Source organism: Heptranchias perlo, chromosome 8, assembly GCF_035084215.1.
Source record: "Heptranchias perlo isolate sHepPer1 chromosome 8, sHepPer1.hap1, whole genome shotgun sequence".
Taxonomy (NCBI): Eukaryota; Metazoa; Chordata; class Chondrichthyes; order Hexanchiformes; family Hexanchidae; genus Heptranchias; species Heptranchias perlo.
Genome location: NC_090332.1, coordinates 42,206,318 through 42,221,158, shown reverse-complemented (window position 1 = coordinate 42,221,158; position 14,841 = coordinate 42,206,318). Strand labels below are relative to the sequence as shown.

Sequence of the window (14,841 nt, the reverse complement as noted above, 5' to 3'; positions counted from 1 at the left end):
CTGAATAAAGCAATAATTGGAACAGCAGCAAATTCAGATTATAAATAATCTAAAATGCTTATAAAAATAATAGCCATGATGTGGAGATGCCGGTGATGGACTGGGGTGGACAAATGTAAGGAGTCTTACAACACCAGGTTATAGTCTAACAGCTTTATTTGGAATCACAAGCTTTCGGAGCTTTCCTCCTTCGTCACCTGATGAAGGAGGAAAGCTCCGAAAGCTTGTGATTCCAAATAAAGCTGTTGGACTATAACTTGGTGTTGTAAGACTCCTTACATGTATAAAAATAATGACAATGGGCCAGATAACGGAGTCCAAACGATGCACACTGTTATTAATGCTCAAATCAGCCAGCAACTTGTATTGAGGAAGAGATAGCCCGTGAATTGCAAATCGCCACAAGTTGTTAGACGATTTGCGTCGCTCCACCATTAGCTTCGCGAAAACGGCATCTTGCACTCAACTTCCCCGTGATTTTCATGAAGTTGCTGTATTTGCACATTAATTGAATCATAGAGTCATAGAATAGTACAGCACAGAAGGATGCCATTCGGCCCATTGTGCATGTGCTGGCTCTTTGAAAGAGCTATCCATTTAGTCCAATTCTCCTGCTCTTTCCCCATAGCCCTGCAAATGTTTCCACTTCAAGTATTTATCCAATTCCCTATTGAAAGTTACTTTTGAATCTGCTTCCACCACCCTTTCAGGCAGTGCAGTCCAGATCATAACAACTTGCAGCTTAACATTTTTTTTCCTCATGTCGTCTCTGGTTCTTTTGCCAATTGTCTTAAACCTGCGTCTTCTGGTTACTGACCCTTCTGCCACTGGAAACAGTTTCTCCTTATTTAGTCTATCAAAACCATTCATGATTTTGAATACCTCTATCAAATCTCCCCTTAACCTTCTTTGCTCTAGGCAGAACAATCCTAGCTTCTCTAGTCTCTCCACATGATTGAAGTCCCATTAAACTCGCTACAGAAAGTTAAGTCTAGTAATTAACAGCGTAAGTACTCTTTTAACAATGTGAGAATTGTTAATGATTACCAATCAACCTCTCTTGCCCAGAGAGTAAACAGTTAGATGTGGAGTCTCATTCCTTCAGGTTGTGAATTGTTTAGGAGGTTTTAAAAAATTTAAAATGTTACATTTTTCAATTTTTTTCTTACTTTACCCTTCTGTCCCTTGTTTCTCTCAATCCAGTCTCTTTTTCCCTCTTTGTATTTCTCTTTCTATACCTGATTTGATATTGAATTCACCCATTCTAATTCACCTTCCTCCTCGGTCCTTCCTCTGTTTATTTCTCAATCCTTAAATCTCATCAGTTAAGAAGAAACACTGTTTGTCCCATTGTTCACCAAGGTCCCAGATGCCCTGTTTGTCCTCGCTGCACCATTATCATATGCACTTCCAGCAACTTTGTGGGCAAAATTTTTTAAAATCTAAATGTGCACAAACAAATCTAATTAATGGGGCACACAACGACGTGCCCCACTCCAGCAAAATCTGGCCCATTTATTGACAAGTCTGAATACAGGATCTGTGACATGGGTTAAGTAAATCTTTTGCTGGTTTTCAGATATTGATGAATGTGAGACTATCCCAGATGCTTGCAAAGGAGAAATGAAATGTATAAATCATTACGGAGGATACTTATGCCTGCCTAAAACAGCCATCATTATCATGAATAATAGCCGTGAAAGAGGGAATGTATCCACGACTCCTTCTTTTGATCATGCTTATGTTCCAGTTCCTACTCGACGGCCATTTCCAATTCTCCCTCAGCATCGATGTACACGTGGATTTGCACTTAACGAACAAAACCAGTGTAAAGGTAAGACAGTAGTTTAGCAATTTGATTGCAATTGTGTATTTGTTGAAAACATTGTTGATAGTGAAGGTTGCATTTTCTTCCAAAAATATTCAGTAAAATTGTGTAAGTATTTAAATATTTTCCCTCTGTTACAAAACCAAAAAAAATTGTTCTAATGTGATTATTATTTGAATGTAAACTACATTGATTTCATATTTCCACTATCAGTGGCCTGACTTCTTTTTATTGTTTTTTTTTATCCTCTGTTTCATACTGGTTTGGGAAGCCTTTTGCTACCTCACATCCTCTTTTGCTAATCCAGGAATTCATGAGCACTTGATGCTCTGTGATTCTCCAGCAGGATGCAAAATTCAAGTAGGGAAGTCAGACAATGTCACTTTTCATTTCCTTCTAAATGTTTCCAGTGTTTTCCATACAATATTGTATCATTGCACACTTTATATAGTGGATAGTTCTTTTGAACAAGCACTATGACAAGCAGCATAATAGATCAGTAAGAAATGTCTATTGGTGGTTCTGAGGCAAAGTGATGAGTCATGGGTTTGAGCCTACAATCTCCATACAGCTGATTTCCAATCTCAAGTGTGTCACTAGTGGGAAATGTTCAGCAGGGGCCAGATATTCCCCTGTAAGAGAGGAGGGTCATCGAGAGAACCACTCACTCATTTCCTAGAAGCGGTTACATGCAGCATTGGTGGATGCCTGGAAGCAGGTCACACACTTTCTTGGCTACAGTTGGCCTGGGGAGAATCAGGAAAAATAAAGAGGAAATATTTTTTACAACAAGGCTATTATGACCTAATAAAAGACCTTCCTTAAGAGAGAAGTTTTTGTTGCACTCAGATTCACATCTGACTCTGTTTAGCTGATTAGGAATCATGAAATGAACGGAGGCAAAAAGAGAAGGAAGCAAAATAGATAAAAGGTGAGCTTCAGATGTGCAGAAACACTAGAAAGAAATGGAAAAATGAAACACAGAAAAAATTAACTGAAGGAAGACGATTATTTTTAAAACAGTACTGAAGCAGTGACTAATCATGTGCACTAAAACCTCCGTGTTTGGGTGCACCCACCACCATTATTTGAAAATACAGAAATTTCTACTTCCATATTAGTGCGTCAAGTAGCACTTTTGGGAATCAAAATCCTGATCTTCTGATAGGTCATTCTATGCATAATCATTGAGTTGTTAATCCACTCTATGCTTTGTAAATTTAATCCTTTGCTTTCACTCAGATCAAATGAAAGGTTAACATTTTAATCAAAGGGGCTTACAAATTGACATGGATTAATTTCACTCTGATGTCACGTGGGGGGACTCAATGCCAACTTCCATCTTAAGATAGATCCAGGAAAACTATACATTTATTAAGATTGGCACGGCTGGGGGGGAAAAATTGGATATGGCCTGTTTTTGGGCGGGGGTAGCGCGATCCACTGTTATCCCGCACACAACGGCCCCTGCGCAGGCAGGATGAGACTAAAATCTGCATTGGAAATCAGCGTTGAGCGAGGATTCCATGCAATTCACACTTTCCACCAGCAGGAGGAGCTCCAATCTCTTAAAGGCAGGCTGTCTCTTAAAAATCTCTTAAAGGTAGCTGGTACCTGTAATTCGCTGAAAATAACAGTCTGCTGTCTGCATAGAGTCTGAACGGAGATCAGACATTGCACACGCAAAACACAGGTGCAGCTCCCATCCATATGTTTACAAACTGATGAGTTATGTTAAAACATTGAATAAAGGTTGCGCACTACAAAATCCCACATCCTCCATCCGCATGCCAGACCTCACCAATCTGCCGATCTGAGTTTATGTCAGGCCTGCGAGAGTGCTTGCACCAAGTTTTTCTGCTGATGCACTAGAGGCCTTGGTGCAAGAGGTGGACAGAAGGAGGGACATCCTATATCTGCAGGGGAGAGGGGGGTTGGACAAGAGGCCCTCCAGACATATACCCAAAAGGCAGTGGGAGGCAGTGGGGGACAAAATCAATGCCAGGCGCACAGCACCACGAACATGGATGCAATGCAGGAAGAAGTTCATTCACCTTGACCACTTATGTCAAAGCAGTGAGGTCAACTGTCATGTGGCGTCTCCTGAAAACTGCACCACTAGCTGCATCCACTGCACCACACACTACACTCCTAACACCCACATACCAACAAACTCTTTCAATCAGTACTCAACTCTGCCAATCAGATGCTTCCTCTCACCCTTACACATTACCAGTGTTGCAAGCTGCCCATCCACAACTCACAGGCCACACACACTGGCAGCTATTCAACCATGACAGGCACATCACCCAGACACATGTTCCGCTTTCTTGCAGGAGAAGGTAGCGCATATCAGGAGGCAGCAAGTGGCAGTGGCATTTAGCCCCTCAAGCCTGTTCCACCATACAATGAGATCATGGTTGATCTGTGACCTAACTCCATATACCCGGCTTAGCCCCATATCCCTTAATACCCTTGGTTCACAGAAATCTGTCAATCTCAGATGTGGAATTCACAATTGAGCTCGCATCAGCTGCCGTTTGCAGAAGAGCGTTCCAAACCTCTCCCACCCTTTTGCGTGTAGAAGCATTTCCTAACTTCACTCCTGCACGTTCTGGCTCTAAATGTTAGGCTATATCCCCTTCTCCTAGTATTCGAATATAGGAAACCTCCAAAAACAGTTACAAATGTCTCGGCAGCCAGAAGCAATAATCCAGCCATTAACCTGTAAATCCTGCATGGTCTCTTTAAATAGCACTGGTGGGGGGGTCCTCCAGACACTCGAAGACACGTTCAGATGGTCGGGGTTAAGATGGCATTGAATTGAGCATTAAGTGCCACAATGATGTCTGTTTCTTTAAATCAGTGTTGCAGACTGATTGTATCCATTTTCTCCTTACTTTACATGCTTCTGACATTCATTATCTGCGTCTGCTCTAACTCCTAAATCAAGATGCCATGCAGCACATGTAACGTTGGAAACATGCGTGCGCAGCCAAGGCACCATCTTGGCACTTCGGGAGGCCACGTAGCGTTGAAACAACGGCCGCTACACAGCCCAATTTAGCTCCCCTGGTGTCTTATGGTTTTCCCCCGGAGACAGAAATTACTATAATCAAAGAAACAAATGCAAGCTGACATTAAGTTGCCTGTAACCTTGAACATGGCAAATGCTCTTTGACATTGTTTAGGCTCTGAAATTAAAGCATTAAATAAAATATTCCCCTATGTTGTATACTTGATGTATGGGCTCCTGCAAACCTTCCCAGCCTTCGATAATAAAATACATACAGTGAGACTTTAGATAATTATAACTTATAACAAAGCTAACAGTTTACAACCACAGTCTGTGCAGAGTTGTAATTGTGTTCCTTTTGTGGTGTCGAGTACTTTTATCCATTTAAATTGATTATAATTTATCACCAGACTGAAATATATAAAATAGTGAATTATTTCAGTGATGGAGGAAATACCTGACAGCTGCAAGTAATGGAAGTTAGCCACCTTCTTCCAGTTCGTTTTGTCATGAGCAATTATCTATTTCCTATGAAGGAGATCAGTGGTTCAGAGCCAGCTTATCTTTCTGCCTAAGTCTTAAGTTTGTGGTGTGCAGTGACTGCTGCTGCTAAATCCTATTATACAATCAGGAAATAAGAAAATCCCAGCTACTACAGCAAAACTCATTTCCTGACGGTGACGTGGAAGTTATAGCTGTTGTGCTCTATAAACTTAAGAGGTGGGCAGGTAGGATGCTGGCACTTAACCAGGGGAAATTTGCCACACAGGGAACTGACAGGAGTGGGGAGAAGGAATTCATAAGAATGGTATTGATTGGAAGAAGGAGGTCTCAGTGAGATTGTAGTGTACGTAAACATTTTATTACATTATATTGTGATATTCTCTGCATATTATGCCGTTAAAGATGCAGGGGGTGAAGTTCCATAGCGTTTCTTCCTATTCATCCATTGTAACTATGGTGGAAGAGTCACTGAAACCCCAGAAAAATTTCAGAGCATTGGTGCCATTTTTCCAGGGTTTCGTGATATAAATGAGTTGAAGTCAATGGAGAAAACAATCGAGTGGGTGTAAAATGGGCTGCTATTTCACTATCACCCGTTTTGCATTAATGCCCAAGACCAATTTCACCCCCACTGTGTTTCTAACCTCAGCTGGCCATGTTACGGAAAGGCATCAACCAAACAGGAATGGATCACATAGTTATGTTCTATTCCCAAAATTTTCTATATTCTTAAGCAGAGACAGGTATTTCCCCATGGCGGGGCCAATTAGATAAGGATTTTCCATCAGACTGCTCACGTGTACTGCTTGCAGCCACCAAGAGAGAGACTGGAATAAGAGTGAGTTGGGAGATTCAACAGTCCCAGAAAAAGGAGAAGCTCAAGAAAAAGAGAAAAAAAATGCCCTTATAGCATGGTACATACACTCAAAAAAAAATCAAGAGTTATATACCATAACTATGCACATAGATTCTGTAAATATATAAAAAGAAAAATAATGTTGTTACTACAGGTTTAGAACTAATCCTGATTACTGTGTAAGGTCATCTGGTAGCATACTACAAATTCTACGCTTAAAGAATCCTGCCAATCCTTAAAACTCCCTTTTGGCTGTGGAAAGCCATTCACTGATTCTCCATATAATTGCTCATCTCCCCATAGACCTTGTAATTCATAAGTGCAGAAATAAAATTTTTGTTTCCACAGTTCTGGGACCACACCAGTACTGCAAGCATCATAGAGCATCTCTTCACTGAACTGTCAATTGTAAATTGGGACAATTTTACAAAATTGGGCTAAAGATGTGGTGCCTTGTCCACCCAGAGTGAATATTGTTAAAATGATTGAATGGGAAATTGTGGGAAACATGCTATTGTATAAGTAAATATAGGGCAGTGTGAGTCAACTCCCATAAAAGTAACACACTCAGACCACTTACAGGAGTGACTGATGTCACAGGACTCGAGGAGATATCTACAGCAGACCAGAATTTGTAACAAAATTAGATGATGAATGGAAGTGATCGTGATATTTAAAAACATAAAAGTATACAGGTGAAGGGTAGGGACATGGGATCAGAATAGACAGCTCTAGTTGAAGACTTAGCACTAGCATAAGTCTGATGGGTCAAATGGACTCCTTCTGAACTTTAATTTCTATGATTCTAAATGAAGGAACAGAGTGGAAGAGAGGGTTGAACACTGGGGAATCCTTGCGTCAATGGAAAAAGGGCCATTGGATCAGCTGTCAACCATAGCACAAATAGAGCAATTTGAAAAAAAACTGGATCACCATCAACATTCTTTGCTGGGAGGCCATTTGATGGTAATTTGTTTAGACCATAAGACCATAAGACCATAAGGGATAGGAGCAGGAGTAGGCCATTCGGCCCCTGGAGACTGCTCTGCCATTCAATGAGATCATGGCTGATCTGATTTTTACCTCAACTCCACTTTCCCGCCTTTTCCCCATATCCTTTGACTCCCTTGCTGATCAAAAATTTGTCTAACTCAGCCTTGAATGTATTCAATGACTCAGCCTCCACAGCTTTTTGGGGTAAAGAATTCCAAAGATTCATGACCCTCTGGGAGAAGAAATTCCTCCTCATTTCCGTCTTAAACGGACAATCCCTTATTCTGAGACTATGCCCCCTAGTTTTAGATTCCCCCATGAGGGGTAACATCCTCTCAGCATCTACCCTATCGAGTCCCCTCAGAATCTTGTATGTTTCAATAAGGTCTCCTCTCATTCTTCTAAACTCCAATGAGTGTAGACCCAACCTGTTCAATCTTTCCTCATAAGACAACCCTTCCATACCCGGAATCAACCTAGTGAACCTTCTCTGAACTGCCTCCAATGCAAGTATGTCCTTCCTTAAATAAGGGCACCAGAACTGTACACCGTACTCCAGGTGTGGTCTCACCAGCACCCTGTACAGTTATAGCATGACTTCCCTACTTTTACACTCCATCCCCCTAGAAATAAAGGCCAATATTCCGTTTGCTTTCCGGATTACCTGCTGCACCTGTATGTTGACTTTTTGTGTTTCATGTTCGAGGTCACCCAGATCCCTCTGTACCGCAGCATTTTGTAGTATTTCTCCATGCAAATAATATTTTGCTTTTTTATTTTTCCTCCCAAAGTTTAAGTGTCCAGTTGCCAGAAGGCATTAAGGCAATGACAAACAATTCACCAAAGTGCTGCAAAAGCAGAATTCTTGAAATACTTGACATAGCCAACAAAATCCCCAATGGAATCGTCAAAACCATACTGGTGATAATGGATTAGGCCAGGACTTTTGAGCGGATGAATAATTTGTGAGTTATTACCAATTTCCATAACTTTAGAAAGTACTAATGTAAGGGCATTATAGTGTTAGTTAAAAGGATAAGAGGGATAGGGTCGGCATGAGCAAATTTCCAAAGAGAAAATGAATAACCATAACACGGGTAAGTTCAGAAGCATATATTTTGAGGGTGATCAAGGGTACCATTAGAACCAAAGGACCTATTGCAGTTGATAGGGAATGGAGTCCCAATCATCCCTTTCTGATGTCAGTCAAAATGGTAAAATGTAGCAGAGGGAGTTTTTTTTAACCAAAATCATCATAATTGGAAATGGAGAAGGAAAGTGAGCCAATAAGCCATTGTCACCTCTATTGCCATTAAGGCTGAAATCAACTAACACAGCACAGACCAGGTATCAAACGTGGAATCTACCTGGTCTGTATGACTGAGCTACTCAGTCACCAGGACGCGCAGTATCTAATATAATGGAAGGTGAAAAACAAGAAGCTAATAATAGTAACTTTAAGGATGGTCCAGTAGATAGTCTGGCAACATTTTAAACTTTGACTGATTTGGCTGCAACACAAATATAATTTACAACCATTCAAAATGTACAATATAACATCTTTGTAACAAAGAGCCATGATTAACATAAGAAGCCTTTTATTTTCTTCTGTTGATCATGTCAATGTTGAAATAGCACAGTAAGTGCTATTATTGGGGACACCTCCTTGAAAGAGTTGCTGAGTCTGACAATATCGGAGAGCTAAATTCTCATCAGTACAAATACATTTACTAACCTGGATGCATCAGCATCAGCTTGCTATGTTAATTCAGCTTCTTCACATTGTCAGGCTGAACAACCCTTCCAGCTGTTATCCTTGAAGATGTTAGCAGTATGCACCATTTTAAGCAAAAATATATGTTTATAGATCAACTGAGATGAACATCAAAAATGAAAGGATCTTGGAATTAATCCTAATTCTTTATAACTGCTTGATTTTTAGAATGGGTTCTACTGGCGAGACTTACTCTACAGTGAATGAATGCACTTACAAAAAAGGCTGGTGATGAGAATATGTTTCAGAATGTGGAATAAAATCGTCATTGTTAATGTGATAATAGGTATTCTAGGAGCAATGTCTTAATGGAAATCTTCATGAAATGGGTATTGTAGATTCATAACATAATGATATAAAAAATACTGCATATGCTTTTAAGGATATATGTTACCTAAACCATCATTAAAATGAATCATGTTCTTTGAAGGCAGAGCAGGTTCAATGGGCTGAATGGCCTTCTCCTGGTCTTATTAAAGTAAAACAGTCAGGTTAAAACTATCATATAGATTTTAGTTTGTTTTATAAATTTTAAAAAGTGACATTCAGTTGGTTAATAGATAATTTCATGCAGATGCTTATGATTTATTTTTCCAATCCAGCAGGCTGAGTTCTTTAGCTGGGTGTTTTTGAAATTTTTTATGCAAGAATTGTAGTTTAAGAACCATTGCGTGATCAAAATTGGACTCTAAGGACCCTTTAATACTGACATCATTGAGAAATCTGGAGATATTTTATGTGGAGATTAATGAAAGCCCCCTTGAGCATTACACAGTCAGAAATTGTTTGTACAACCACATTTATCAGAGCCAAATTAGCCAGATAAACAAGGTCACTGGAGTATGAGTCACATGTACAGTAATTATTACATATTTCAACATCACACGTGTTAAAATAACTGGAATCCTTACGGAGCAAGACCAGATTGTGGCAATTACCTAATCATTGAGTATTTTTTCTTTGAGACTCAGATCTCCATCACAGGTAAGTTATTTGATTTTCTTCAGTGATGAATAACTCTCATATTAATTTAGTATTTGTCTTATATCCTTCATACATTTCACCTGCTAATGGGGAGCAGCATTATGCATTCTTGAAGTATTCTGAGCAAATATCTTGCAACTATTTTTAATGAAACCCCTCTTTTCCCTTCCAGACTCACAAAGGTGTAATGCACATAGACAAAACTCATGGATAGAACACAAACAAACTGTCAAATCAAGTCTATTTATCATTCATGGTTTTATATCTTCTAAGTATTGAAAAATAGATTATATATCCACAGCAATTCAAATTATTTAAAACAGCTATCATAACCCCTTTGTGTTATTGTTGCTCATGTTTTACGAGATTAGATGTTTATGTATTAACAATCTTCCACTTCCAACATGTACCCTGTAAAAATAGAAGATTATGCAGAAGTAAAATATGTATGGATTGTCCCAGCAGACCTGACTGCCAATCTGACCAAAATCTACTGAATTGGCAACGAACACACAGAAAAACTGTAAATTTAGAGAGAATGAATACATCCTCCCTCATGGTAAATCTTACTAGGAACAAAGATCAAGCAAAGGCAACCAGAAGAAAAGGTGAAAATGCAAACAAATTCACAGACTACTGCAGTAGAGGCTGTATTGGATTTAGTGTATAGCAATCCACCAAATCTGGATAGTAACCTGGAGGTTAATGAGCACCTGTGATATAGTAATAATTGTATTATTAAATTAAAGTTGTCAAAAACAACAAGATAGTGGTGCAAGGTTTTGGAAGAACAGATTTGGCACCATGAGAAGATTCTTAAGGAAAATTAATTGGCAAGCTATACTTAAAATTGAACAGAAAACCAATGGAATATATCCATTAGTGTTATGCGGGATAAAGAAATAAAGCATATTCCATTATAAAAAGGAAGAAAACAAACCTGGACCACAGTGGTTCAATAAGGAGGTGTAAAAGAACCTAACCAACAAGTAGAAACACTTTAAAAACGACACACATTATGGGGGAGGGGGACATGTTTTCTTCTGGAGTTAGGCAAACTCCACAGCGTAACAGCAGCAGGTGAGGAGAGAATATCAGGTGAGGAGCTTTTCCATCGGCTCTCCGCCATTTCAGGAACACCCAGCTGGAAGTGGCAGGGGTGATTCCAAATTTTTCTGCCCAAATATGGGCAGTTATATTGGGGCAGAAATTGCTTGCGAAATAACAGTGAGCTCACCAACGCTCACCATTGTTAGTGGCGAAACGGAGGAGCAAGTTCCGGCATTCGCACATGTGAGTAAAATGTGGAAATCCAGAACTTGCTCCCACTGGTTCGCGGCAATATGACAGCTTCAAATTAAAGGTATATTGCCGGCTGCAATCAGAGAAATCATTGAAAAAGTACAAACTTGTTTATCTGCCCAGCTGGAAAGTAACCAATTATGTCACAAAAGAGGTATGCTTAGAAATACCAGGTCTAAACAAAGTTTTAACAGTGTGTTAAGTCTTAATGACTGCCAAACAACTAAAAATTAACTTTTAAAAATGTGGAGTCTCATTACTCCTTATTTTAATAGTTTTTGGTCATTAAAAAAAATGTTTTTACTTTTCCCTTCTGTCTCTTTTATTTAATTCAATTATTCCTTACCCTCTCTTTTTCGCTATCTATAACTGGTTTTACAAAGATTTTAATGTTGTACCTTTCACTTCCTGGTTTTAAGCTTGCAGAGAGTTACGCAGCGCATCAAAAGTGCTGTGATCTGATTGGTCGAGGGGAGAGTGTGATCCTCTCGCTTCTCCCATGAGTCCCAGCTTCGCTTGAACTAACTCTGGGCTCTTCTCCGCTTCCTATTCGAGGAAGTGACTGAAGAAAAGACCGCGGTAAGTTAGCGGGTTAGTATAAATCTATGGAGCGGCGAGCAGTGTTGCTTTGTTGCTCCGAGCAACTTCTGCCCCAATATATTGAAATGCAAATGACAGCAATATGTCATATGATGTTTGCCCATCATCTGCGCCATAACAGCACTACATAACATTCCCGGCATATAGCACTGCTTTGGCATGAGAAGGAGGATCTAAATTATAAAGGCCCAAGAGACTGTACATTTCCTATGCCCCAAATTTTTAAGAATTAAAAAAAATTCTTCAGCTACCCTAGAAGCTGTTAACCATGCTATGTCATTGAAGGCTACCAAGCCTCACAACAGTGATTTCCTTCTCTCCCATGAAGCAAGCTCCTTGACACAGCCAAGAATTATTACAGGAGCCCAGCCAACATATTGGGCCTGAATTTGCTCAAACCTTGCTCCATAGTAACGGCGCATCTACGGCATAGGCCATTATTATAGTGCAGAAATTCCAAGAAATTATGGCGTGAGTGACCTACGCGAATTATCATAGCTCCGCCCCCATTAAAATCAATGGTGAGATCGAGTTTGCTGAATTAACATCACTGTGATCGCCACAGCAACTTAGACCATTACAGAATGTCACTGGAGGGCTCAGAATCAGTAAGGTATTCAATTGCTATTTATTGAGCTCATGCGCTAAGTATGGATTGCAACTGGTAATGAAATATGGCCAGGGATCGCATGCAGTTCGGGAGACAACCCTATACATACACATCCCTTCTTCAAGCCGACATATATATTTATACTATGGTTTCAGTACAAACTCAACAATCATATTCAGCCCAACCGGGACATTCTGTCCGTGCATACTGCAACCCATCCGCACTTTATCAGATTGGAGCCATTGCTCCTAAACACGTCCCTATTAAATAACCTGTTGTACCATTCTGACTCGGGCCCTGGTACCTTGGATCTGAATCAGACATTGGCCGCCGGTATGCTTGTTGCAGCATAATCTAATTATTTTCCCAGCGAGTTGTCGCATGAATTCCCCATTGGAGGATCAGGGAGTATAATGGTCTAATTTGTGGCATTCGTCACCAATATCACCATTGCAGTCAATTGCAGGTCATTCAGGTCAGACCTAACCCTAGGAAATCAGTGAGGGTCTGGGGCTAGGCGAAGGTCTCACCCTGCTGTAGTTCTAACAGCTCAGTGGCCAGGAGAAAAATGGGCCCTAAACAAAAAATAAGGAGCATTGAGATTCATACAAAACGGGCAACTGAGAATACATAAAGCAAGTATAAGGAAAAGCTAAGACAGAAATAGAAAGAAATTGCAGAGAGCATCAAGAAGGACCTAAAAAAAACCTTTTACAACTTAGTTTAGTAGTAAAAGGTAGGTCAAAGAAGTGGTGGGTAAACTGAGTAAAAATATTGCAGATGATCAGGACGTGGCAGATATACTGAATTTGTTTTCATAAAAGAGGACGGTGGGTGAATTCCAGTCATAGTGAATTGGGCTAAATTAGGGATCTGTTCACGATGTTCTGCCCTAGGGCAGGTCCACACATGAGATTCTTGTGCTACTTACCAGGGAAGAGTAGCTGCGGTAGTTTCCCATTGCCTTTCTCGTGGTTTTTATCTTCGGAGTACCTTCTCCTTGATAGGCTGCAACCAGACTAAAGAGCCGCACATACCCTTACGATGGAGTGGGGGCACCTTTCTGACTCAGAGGCGGGAACACTACCACTGAGCCAATGGTTACTCCATTCAGACGTGAGTACCCTGCTGGATTTCAACCCAGTATTTAGAGAAACTAGGAGTACCCAAGCTTTTGTCTTCATGGAGCACATAAATGCATGCCATAGAGCTCTGGGAACCACATATAGAATTGAAATCCATGGTCCCATTAATTTGGTTCTGTTAGTTTCTGATTTAGGATTTATCCACCAATGAAGAAACAGTGCTAAAAACAGCCCTTTAACCACTCAATCTCAAAGACCACCTACTTCCACCTCCATAATATCACGTGCCTCCATCTGCTGCTGAAATCCTCATCCATGGCTTTGTCACCTCCCACCCTCCACCCTCTGTAAACCTCAGCTCATCCAAAACTCTGTTGCCCATATCCTGTCATGCATTTCCCCTATCCTTGCTGACCTACACAGGCTCCTGGTCCTCCAATGCATCTAATTTAAAATTCTCATCATTGTGTTTAAATCCCTTCATGGCCTCACCCCTCCCTATCTCTGTAACCTCCTCCAGCCCTACAACCCTCCCCCAGCACTCTTTATTCCTCTGGCTGTGGCCTCTTGTGCATTCCGCCTGCCTTTGCCTCACCATTGGCTGCTGTGCCTTCAGCTGCCTAGGCCCTACACTCTGGAATTCCCATCCTAAACCTCTCCGCCTCTCCACTTCCCTCCTCTACTTTAAGACCCTCCTTAAAACCCACCTCTTTGACCAAGCTTTTGACCACTCCTCCTCATATGTCCTTCTTTAGCTAGGCATCGATTTTGTCTGATTATGTTTCTGTGAAGCAGCTTGTTAAAGGCGCTATATGAATGTAAGTTGTTGTTTACAAACCTGTAGGCCCACAAAATTCAAATAAGACAAACCAGTAAATAAGAAATATAAATGCAAATAAAATAGAAATGACTGTGGTTCAAGAGCCAGATTATCAAGGCACACATTTGGCCCTAGATTGCATGTTGGATACCCCTGGGCTAAGCAATAGCACATACAGAAGTTGCCAAAGAATATGTTACACAGAAACTGGAAGTATAAAACATTCACAAGGCTCCTGGGACCAGACTGGATACATGCTAAAGTCATCAATAATTAAAGCAGGAAATTAATGGTTGATAATTTTCAGAGCTCCACAAAGACTGGACTAGTTCCTGAGCACCAGAGAATAGCAAAGGTAGTTCCTGTATTCAGAAAGAAGCAAGATGTGGTAATTATAGACCAATTAACCCAACATCTGTCGTGGGGAAAAATGCTTAAGGGTATTCTGTGGCTGCTATAAGTGAACATC

At 40.4% G+C, this 14,841-nt stretch overlaps 1 protein-coding gene across 2 annotated transcripts in view; it reads left to right on the top strand.

Moving 5' to 3' along the window:
* The window catches only part of LOC137324583 (EGF-containing fibulin-like extracellular matrix protein 1), a 95,852-nt gene that overhangs the window by 1,448 nt on the left and 79,563 nt on the right, over nucleotides 1–14,841 (top strand). The window contains exon 4 of one of the 2 annotated variants that reach the window (XM_067989031.1): nucleotides 1,580–1,834. In XM_067989031.1, coding sequence (XP_067845132.1) covers nucleotides 1,580–1,834 — 255 coding nt within the window. The remainder of the gene's footprint in view (nucleotides 1–1,579; nucleotides 1,835–14,841) is intronic. The other variant, XM_067989033.1, reaches the window with a different exon arrangement.